Genomic DNA, 10,405 nt, shown 5'->3' with positions numbered 1-10,405 from the left:
GTTGGTAGTTGAGGTCTGCTTTACATAGTGCGGAGTCATTTAATCTGATGATCCATTATTGTTTTATAATCTGTTTATATAAAGATAGTAATCAGAAAAGTAACAGAAACTAGAGCTATCAGATAAATATAGTGAAATGAAAGACACAACATGCTCTCTAAAACCAAGTATAAAGTAGAATGGAAAATGGAAATGCTCAAGTAAAGTACAAGTTCCATTAAAATTGTATTGGCGTGCTGTTTTATATAGCGGTGCTTTTCAGATCCTTGATAAAGGTATTGAATAATAAAAATGTGTCATGCACCACTCAGCACCTTCAGAGTCTCAATTGCCACATCTTTTAGCAGTCAGTCTTTCATGCCTGTCTGACTCAGACGCCCCTGCAAACCAAACCCTCCACTTCCTCCTAGATTTCATTCAGTGCAAGACCAACATGGGCAAAAGGGCCGAGGCAGTTCCATAAATAATCCTCCTGATGGGTGAAACATGGCTGTCACGGTGTGAAAGCAGCTGACAGGGACCTAAAACCCTACAATTTTATTTTTACTGCTCACAGCACTGAAAAATGACATTTTAAAATATTCAGCAGCAATGCTGTTTCCAGAAACAGTGTCTCAATGTAAAGAACACACTGTAGCTATTTCTCAGAATACGATGTTACACACATTTCATCTCACATTCATTTAGGATGACCATGTGAAGGAAAAATCTATTAACTCACCTTCCACTCCTTCACATGGCGAGTCTTTGACATTTTCATAACTTTCATTCATCACAGTCATTGTGTCACAGTATTCAGCTTCACATCTTGAATTTCAGTTTTTGCTTATTGTTTGCTAGTCCCGATGTTGCCAAGCACATAACACAGCTTGAGGATTCAGGGATGTTTTGCAGAAACTGTTTACAGCACTGGTTTTATTTATCTATTTAGTCTCAATATTCTCAATATTTATGTGGCATATATCAGAACATATACTTCCAACACTGTCTTAGCTGCAGAAATCTAAATAATTGGTAGCTCTTACTTGTGCTGTACATCACTGGTAGCAGGAACAGCATGGCCTGCCTATGTTTGCCTGTTGGGTAAGAATGCTTTTGTTGTCTAGTCAGCACAACTCAGCAAAACACTCACATCTGTCTAATAAAGTCTATAATAAAATCTGCAACACACAAAGAAGCCTCACCTGCTGTTTCCTATCCACCTAAGATAACTGTGACAGGGAGAGGGTCTATATCAAAGCTTATATAGGGACACAAGAACAGTGGCGAATGGGAAGAAATAATAATTGAACACAATATCTGAATTTCATAACAGCAAAAGAAAGGGCACATGGAGTTGTAATTTTGTGTTCGTTAAAACTAAACTTGATCACAATGTTTAACACATCTGCACTTGTGGGAAGTGGGAAAAAAAGTTTGTGAACTGGCCTAAAACAGAAAATAAAAAAAACAGATGCATAAAAAAAAAATAAAAAAAACAGATGCATATTAAACCATGCAGTGACGGCCTCAGTCTGCTGCTTTCCTGGTGTCAGTGCAGCTATTTCTATTGTTCTTAGTCACCTGCAGGATAAAAAAGCACAGTCTTGTCTTTCCATCACTCTCAGAATAGATACTTTATGTGATTCTGATTTTCAGAAACAAAACATTTTCCATTCTGTGTTAATGATTTTACTGCATGTTATGATGAGATGCTACCAAATGCTTTTATATCAAACGCAAAGATGTATATACAACCATGTACAGTGTTCCATACAATATTACAATAATATCAAAACACATTGATACTGTCAGGAATATTGGAGTTGGAGTTTTTCACTTTAACATATTTGATTACTGTAAGTATTAATATGACTATAAATACAAAATAACTTAGAACATTAGTCAGTTTTGTTAGGTGTATATATGCTTTACATGTCGCCTATTATTACAGGTACTTTAAAGGAGGCTTTCATAATAAAAGTTGCTTTTAATTACAGGTCCCCTATGCGGCCAGTGTTAGTTGCCGACGTTATGAAAATTCTTTCACAAAAAAGTGCTTAACAGTAAAGCGGGCTACAAAGTCAAACATGGCTTCAAGTTCAAAGCCTCTCATGACAAATATCTCTCATGTATGGTTTAAAAACAATAAATATCAGTGAATAAAAAGTATATTAAGGTTAGTTAGGTTTAGTTCTAGCTGAAATGCCCTTTAAATGCTGCTCATTATTGGCATACAGTCAGAAAATAAGATGCTCAGGCTTACATAACAATCAGAAGAGCAGCCACAATGCACTGTTAATAAAAAGTTAATAATAATAGAAACACATATGAAGAAACATTAACACGAACAAATAAAATAGCTGCATTACACAGAATATCCATGATGTGATTCAGAATGAGTAAAAATAAAAGAAGACCTTGTGTCTGTGTACAACATTCAAAATGCAGTAAACATGTGTTGTGATAGTATGGCAATTTGAGGATTGATATGTAACATCAATGATTTTACCCTGTAAAACACAGACATCAAGAATACCCTGTGAAAGGAGATTGCGTCTTTTGTATGGCACCTAAATTGGAGCAGACAGAACAACAAAAAGACTATTAAATGGCTGAACCTCCAGCGTGCAGCCTTCATGTCAACTGGAGGCTGCACTCCTTAAGCTGAGGAGAGAACAGTGTTGTCAGGCTGCCCGCCGTCCTCTCGCTGTATCAGCACAGGCGTCTGAAACAGCCCAGTGAGTGAGTGTTTTCCCTGCAGTCTGTCAGTAGTGTTCGACCCTTCCCATGGCAGTTGTGTCCAGTGTAGAGATGGCTGGCTGCTCTGAGTCAGTTATTAAACTGAGTGATTGGTTGATAGCTTCTCTTGTTGTTGTTGTTGTTTCACACTTCTTATTTGTTGTTTCTTGCTTGTTTTTTTTTTTTGGCCTCATGCATCGGCATTTTGCAGGTCTCTACCTGGCTGTATTTTCCTGTAGGAAACACATGATTCATCAATGAGATATTGGTAAAAACACATATAACTGTATAGAAAACGACTTAATAATTACTTAACAATTTACTCTGGTAAATGAGCAGAAATGCTGTAAGATTATGTTTTCTTCAGGTCAAACACTGCTGTTGACTGTCTTGCAAACAGATCTAGCAGCTGTTCATGGTGATATTTTGCTTACAACTACATTTAGTTGTTGTCGAGTGAAAGGAAGCGGCAGGTATCTGAACAGAGGAGAGAAGGTTTGAACTCAGTGGGAGTGAATGAACGTACTCGTGTTTTGTTAGGGAGGCTTTGTCGCAGGTGACCTCCGTGAGCTGCCCCGCCTCCTTAGTGAACGTCTGAACCCCCGCCAGTTGCATACTGCCTCTAGGAGTGGATATACCCTTTAGCTTCACTTCTCTGCACACACACAAACGAAATATGATGATGACAACTTGACGTTCTACAAAAAAATAAATGAATAAAAAAGCTTTTATTTGGTGGAAATACTTTCCAACCTCTACTTACCCATTAGTGGTTCCCTCTCCGTCCTCAGGCATTTTCATGCCCGGGACTTTCTGTCCAAAGAGCTTCACAGAGATGGACATGAGCAGGCCGCAGTGATTTCTGTAGCAGCAGGTGACGTCAACCACCAGGAATACCACCAGGAAAATCACCATGACGATGGCAACAACCCAGCCTTTGGTCATGCTACTCGCTTTGGAGGGAGACATTAGTCAGAATCAAGATGTCCTAACTGAAAGTATGGAAAATATCCTCACAGTGGCATGAAATGCATTGTTGTCAGCGCTCCCAGTTCACAGTTTAAGGCACATTTCAAGCCACATTCCCGAGTATGTGTGTGTGTGTGTGTGTGTTGTGGGGGGGTCTCGACACATACCAGGCTGTTCTCCAATGGTGAAGTTGAACGTGGCAGGGACAGAGGAACCATTAGCATTGATCGCTATGACTTCCAGTTGATAGTATGAGCCAAATGACAGGTCTTGAAGGGAGATGGAGTCAGTATTGGACGGCAGCTGCATCTCTTTCCACTCGGCCCCCTCCTTATTCTGAGTGAGCATAAAGAAGGAGCATGAGAGCACTGAAGGACACAAAAACACCAAGTTCACATACTGATACACACTCTTGTCTCTTACCTGCCCGTATCGTACACTGAAGTGCTGCAGAGGAGATCCACCATCATCAATCTGTTTCAGAGGGACGGAGAAGGAGTTTTTCTCTATTTTCATCCCATCAACCGACAAAACTGGACTGTCTGGTTCACCTACAGGCAGGAAGCAGAGAGGAAGGAAAGAAATCATGACATTGCATTTAAATTCAGCAGTCATGAATAATAGTTAACACCTCATCTTTGGATGTAGATGCATCTGCTTATGCAGGCTATTGTTTTTAGAAGTATAGTTTATTGTTTCGGAGCTGAGTGGAGGACTGTGTGCAATTTACCCTCTGAGGACGGATGACAGCGGATTACATGGTGTCATCAGCAGCATGAAAGAACAGGGCAGGCGGCAGATGATGATGTCATGGAAACGTTATAATGATGTTTGCATGAGAGATGAAAAAAGATAAATTAGTGATGGCAGATGAGGAGGAAAAGCATTGGTTGCTACAGGCTCCGCATGTTGCATGAAGTATGTGTAACACTTACGTATTCCCTGGGTGCGAACTGTCTTTGTATCTGAGAACTGTCCCACTCCCACTGCATTCAAGGCAGCCATACGCACTGTGTACGTCGTGTACTGCTTGAGTTTGGTGATAGCTAGAGGACCTACAATAGCAAACACACACACACACACACACACAGAAAGAAATAACATCAGCTGGTGTACATGATTTAGGTATTTATGGCGGAATAGAGATCATGGTTAAAGCAGTTTAAAGCAGAAACGATTCACTGACTGATTTTCTCCTGAGAGGCATGATGCACCACAGCAAAGCCTCCATGAGGAGCAAATAATTTACCTGAAACTGGGACGACGATCTCCTTCCACTGTTCTGCAGCACTTCGCCTCCATTGTAGAATGAAACTTGTGATTGGTGTTCCTCCACTGATGGGCAGGGTTTTGAGGGAGAAGAGGACTGAGGTCGGTCCAGATGAGACTGACAGATAGTGAGGCAGGCTGGGCTCGGCTGTGAGTCAGGAGGGCAGAGAGGAGGGAAGGGAGGACGGAAGCGGGAAAAACAAATATTGGAATTGCGCGTTAGATGCATGATCGTAAGTGAAGATGAAATCTACTTTTGTTTCATGTTGTTTTTTTTTCCAATACACAAAGACAGACATAGACTCGTACTGTGTATTGCAACATCTCTTGATGCATTTCCAGAGGCGCTGACAGCCATGCAGGAATACAGTCCACCATCAGAGGGCACCACGTCCTCAATCACAAAAGCACCATCAACAACATGGATGCGACCAGAGATAGAGTCCTGACAGAGGGAGGCACAAAACGGAACAATCAAATATTAGGCCAAACATCAATCTGTAATGACAATGCTGAAATTTAGTGAGGCTCTAACATGGAGCTGAGTGGAGTGTTCTTTGTCATATAGCTCATGCAGCTCTGGGGCTGCTCACAACTGCATGTACGCACGTGTATGTGTCCATGCACTCTTACCAGTGTTTGTCCATTGTGCTTGTTGAGCCAGTGCAGCACAGGCTGAGGATGGCCAGAGACGTTACAGGACACAGATACACGCTCACCCACTGACACGCTCTGCTGCTCTGCTGACACAAACACCTCTGGGGCCTCTGAAATACAACATCTCTCTTATTGTAACAGTTACCACCTCACTAGAATTTAAAGAAATGCATCTCATTATAGTACAACTGGATAAAGCAACACGTCAACCTGGTTGAAAATCTTCATCATGCTCATGATTAATATGAAAAATGATATAATAACTGAACTAACCAAAAACATGAAGTGTGGTGGTGGCACTGCTCTCAGATATCTTGTTGGTGGCAGTGCAGATGTACTCTCCATAGTCGGCCCTGGCAACAGACCTTATGGTCAGCTGGCTCCGGTCTGAGTTAAAGTGATGACGTGAAGGGTCAATCGTAATCGGCCTGGGAGATGAAAAATGCGTAAAATACACTTAATAACACGTAATGTTGTAGGGATTTGTTATTCATATGGATTCAAAAGACAGTGTTATGCAATCCAGATACTTAATGGAGGATAAGAGGAAGAGTGAGGCCAGAGGAGGGAGCGACGGTGCTACAGAACATTAACAAAGCTGATGAGGAAATTTCTCTGCGTTCACCCACTGACACACAGATAACATGTCATGCTACATTAGCAACAGGCCTACTGAGAGTCAGGGGCGCTTGTCTACATATCAGCACAAAATGATAGTTTCATTGCTGATGATGGATTGTCCGAAGCTGAGGCTGAAAATAAAAACCATTTAATGTTTAGGAAAAACATCTCAGTCAACTGAAATGAAGGAAAGCAATGAACTGCAATGAGAAAGAAGTAAAGAGAAACAGGTCTAGATCAGATAAATTATTTCCATATTATACTTATACTGTAAATTATCAGCATGCCGATGCATAACGTACCTCTCTGAACAATACTTATGGTGATACTAAAAAAAGTAAGCAAGTCAGTGCTTACATGGTCCAGGTGATGTTGGGTTTTGGCAGACCGTCCACCAAACAAAGCAAGGAAACGTTGGTTTCTGGTCCAGCCAACACTTTTTTCTCCTCTTCCTTCAGATGCACAATAGAAGGTGCTGCAGGGCGGAAATTACATGTTGGCCCAAAATTGCACTTGAAATTTAGTGTGTCATCATTATGACTTAAAATACAAAGTGTGTTTGTCGAATAAAGTGCCTGACACGCAGTGTTGTCTTACACACATCAGATTTTGCAAGAATCAGAAAGGATCTTTGTGTCTTTGACTCTCTTTCAAACCCCTGCCACTGTTTATCGATGTGAAAAAGTCACTGACCGTTGACAACAACAGAGACGGAGAGGCGGTCATCGACGGGCCTTCCTCTGATCTGGGCGTGACACACGTATGTCCCAGCATCCTCTCTTTTCACTTTTTCAATTAAGAGCGTGTTATCGGGCAGCTGACGCACCCGCCTCACCCCTGAAGTGAGAGAAAATGCACAGACAGAGCGATGGCAAGAAGCAAAGGTGGAGACAAACACATAAAACAGAGAGTTATATTTCTGGATGAAAGTCCATTATTCAGCCATGTTACTGCAGCTGGGCAAAGCACACTGCAGAGCTCTTTATGCTGCACCAGATGGATACCAATCAGCAAAAGAATCTTTGATCTGTGTGTAAAGCATTAATGTTAGCTATAGCAGACACAAATCTAAAATATATTTCTGTAAAAAGTCAAATATGCAAAATACTGTTCCATCATACGCATATGGTGCATGCCTGTAAAGGTGACCTGATAGGAATATTGACAAGTGCTAAAAAAGTGTCCCAGGGTGCTGGTCCTACCATCAGAAGGGATTTCTTGCTTGTCTCTGAGCCAGTGAACAACCACCGCTGGCTCTCCAGTCACCAGGCATGGCACCACACCGTCTTGGCCCTCCAGAAACTCATGGTAGGTGCTGGTGTGGCTGAATGATGGACCCTCTGCCAAAAGAGGAGACGCTTAAGATGCTTATTTTGCACACAATAAAGCAACAAAATGAGTGATATCATCATCAAATTAAACAGGGTTTGGTTCATCAAACAAGACCTCATATGTTGAATATAAGCAACTTGAAGATTTCGACAAAAAATAAATAGATCTGTTGCGCTGGACAGGTTCAGCAACAACTGACTGTTCAAGTTTGTGTGTGCAGTCGGGTGTTACGTACCATGAATATACAGCTCCATCGCAATGCTATCTTGGTGTCCGCTCTCAAAGTCACACAGACAGGTATAACTTCCTGCATCCTCCATCGTAGCCTTCTTAATGTTCAGTTTAGAGGAGGTCTCATCCACCCAGAACACCTTTTCTTCATCTTCGATTTCTGCGCCATCCTTTTGCCACGTTATGACTCCATCTCCCCCAGCTAGGACAGTAGGAAGAGAGAGTAGGAAGAGAGTGAAAAAAAACATGGAGGCTCATTTCCTTGAGGAGGTTCAAACTGAAACATTTCACTCGCATGGACAAGTTTCATTAGCCATCAAATGAAATTCAAATGACTCACCTCTACACAACAGTAAGATCTCATCTCCTACCGCAACATCTGGCTTACTGATAATGATTTCCATCTTTGCATCTAGAGGAGGAGAGAAGAAGAAGAGTTTGGAACCCGCTTTTCACAAAAGGCGCTTAGAGAGCGTGTGATTAGATCCCCAAAAAATTATCCATGCACTGCTGCTAAATCTGATCTAATAATACACATGCTGCTCAATCATTTCAGTGTTTGTTAGGAAGATTTGGTGGTCTGCACTGTTTTAAACCATATGCACAACATCTTTCAAGCTTCAAAATGACAGTAGAACTGATGGTTATGCAGGGCACAATAGCTGATGCTCTGCAGAGCCAGATTAAACTGATGGCAAAACAGATTGATCCAACATCCACATCAGAGCAGGAATACCTCTTTTAGAGCCAAAGTGATTATTAATATGTGTAATGTTTCACTATAAAATATGGGCTGACCTAACAAATGTTCTCTGTGCTTTAAAGTATGAGTTTATCATCTACAGTAAGACATAAAACTCTGTAAAATAACAAAGTAGGTCAAAAAAGACAGATGTGGTTTGAAACACCTTTAATCTGAAGTGAATATATGAACATTAACTGTTTAAACTGACAGAGTCCAGGTGAAACTTTTTTTTCACTATTTCTACAGATTTGTGAGATAATCAGATATTAATAGTCAGATATAGATTACTTCCTCAATTATTGACTGTGTACACTTTGAAATGCCAGCCATAAACTTACATTTGCACAGTGTCTCAAAACTTCAGCCTCTTACCTGTGCCGTACATGAGTAGCAACAGCAGCAAGGCCGTCCTCAGGGCGAGAGCTGAGTGGTTCTTCATGATTGCCAGTCAACACAGCTGGAGAAGACGCTCAAATGCTTGCCTGATAAAGTTTACAACATCAACCAAAAATCTGCTACACGCAAAGAAACTTCAAATATCTGTGACTCAGTCTCCCACTAACATGCAGACACCTGTTGCTTCCTATTCTCCCAACATAACTGTGATGGGGAGAGGGTCTGTGTCGAAGGTTATATAGGGGCACAGCAGAGATGAGAGGAAGCGAGAAAAGGGTGGAGGAAGGGGGAGAGGAAGCATTGGTCTCTCATCCCTCCTTTAACCCCACAGGGTTACTGTTGGTCATTCATGAGGACAAATGGGAGGTGACTGAATGACGTATGTCCCTCTCTCTTTCCTTTCCTTTACCTATCCTCTATCTGTGTCATTTTTTAAATATATTTTTACCCCTTTTCCCTCTCTCTCTCTCTTTCTCTCCACCCTGTCTATCCCCTCTCTCTCTCCCTCCAGGCTACCGGATGAAAGCAGGGGAGGCAGCCCCCCCCCAGGGGAAGAAGAGATGAAGAAAGATATTTTTATCATTTCATCGGTTTTTCCTCTCTCATTTAAAAATGGTGACATTGTTTTCGAGCACAAACACGTATGCCAAATTCACCACGCTGCCACCACATGCGGCACATGTGCTGAAAATGTACTTCCTTTAAGGCGCTGTCCTCAACTTACCCCAGTGACACCCACTCTACTACAAAGGAAACGTGTCCGTACTTTGAAAAACAGTGTGATTGCAAAAGGAACTGAATTTGATCTTTTTCAAATCTTTTTCAAGCACAAGCTTTTGTTTAAGTAGTCAAGTCAATACCAAATCAAAACAGACTTCAAAGACTTCAATCAAAGCAAAACTTAGGACAATAAAGTTGGTGGTGTGTAGAAATGAACTCAAGAGAATTGGCATGAAAGAGCATACAACATTTTTACTGTTCAAACTGTTGTTGCATTGAAAGCACAGGTGTTACTAATAAGAGTAGTGGTGGCCATGCTGTATTCTGTCACGCTGTCATGACTGCTGCGAACAAAGACCACATCAGCTAAATGGAAAGCGTCTGACAAGATGCCACAATTAGAGAGAGCTACCGACGACAATTAGCAACCAGCAGACTGATAAGTGTGTGTGCGCTTGTGCAGTACTGATTCACGTCGGGATGTGGTCACCAATCATGATTAGAGCTTCACTGGGAACACACACAAACGCACGGCGACATGCAAACAGGCTTTGTCTAATCAGTCATCTCTCGATGTTCAACTGACCCATGATCTGACAGGAGCTGAGCGCTTTGATGGAGAGCATCCTGGACCCAGTAAGCATTAAGCTTACGCACACACACACACACACACACTAAGGCAGAGAAGGGCAGAGACTGGTTTTGTTTCTACCCTATTCTGAGAAGGACTGCAAAAAATAAATA

The 10,405-nt window shown here is 41.6% G+C and overlaps 1 protein-coding gene across 2 annotated transcripts; it reads right to left on the bottom strand.

Moving 5' to 3' along the window:
* Window positions 1–2,877: 2,877 nt before the first annotated feature.
* Window positions 2,878–9,426, bottom strand: ncam3 (neural cell adhesion molecule 3). Of its 2 annotated transcripts, none has more exons than XM_041943265.1 (17): window positions 8,918–9,426; window positions 8,141–8,212; window positions 7,805–8,002; window positions 7,440–7,577; window positions 6,931–7,074; window positions 6,595–6,712; window positions 5,890–6,044; window positions 5,593–5,726; window positions 5,269–5,404; window positions 4,940–5,107; window positions 4,626–4,745; window positions 4,421–4,423; window positions 4,114–4,241; window positions 3,858–4,026; window positions 3,485–3,674; window positions 3,248–3,343; window positions 2,878–2,954 (listed from the first exon to the last, which is right to left on the bottom strand). In XM_041943265.1, exons 1-17 carry the CDS (start codon window positions 8,982–8,984, stop codon window positions 2,912–2,914), a joined length of 2,079 nt encoding a protein of 692 aa, XP_041799199.1. In that variant the 5' UTR covers window positions 8,985–9,426; the 3' UTR covers window positions 2,878–2,911. The 2 variants fall into 2 exon arrangements, with proteins under 2 accessions (XP_041799199.1, XP_041799198.1); XM_041943264.1 differs by having other exon boundaries at window positions 3,248–3,376; window positions 8,918–9,420.
* Between the last annotated feature and the right edge of the window lie 979 nt (window positions 9,427–10,405).

The sequence above is a fragment of the Chelmon rostratus genome, chromosome 8 (assembly GCF_017976325.1).
Source record: "Chelmon rostratus isolate fCheRos1 chromosome 8, fCheRos1.pri, whole genome shotgun sequence".
NCBI lineage: Eukaryota > Metazoa > Chordata > Actinopteri > Chaetodontiformes > Chaetodontidae > Chelmon > Chelmon rostratus.
Note: the sequence above shows the minus strand (reverse complement) of the source record. Positions and strands in the feature narration are given on the sequence as shown.

Excerpts from the sequence above, each read along its gene's own strand:
- ncam3 (XM_041943264.1), bottom strand. The coding sequence starts at position 8,984 with ATGAAGAACCACTCAGCTCTCGCCCTGAGGACGGCCTTGCTGCTGTTG. Across the intron at positions 7,578-7,804 it reads GATGGAGCTGTATATTCATG|AGGGTCCATCATTCAGCCAC; the intron begins GTACGTAACACC and ends CTCTTTTGGCAG. Across the intron at positions 5,727-5,889 it reads CACCACACTTCATGTTTTTG|AGGCCCCAGAGGTGTTTGTG; the intron begins GTTAGTTCAGTT and ends GTTGTATTTCAG.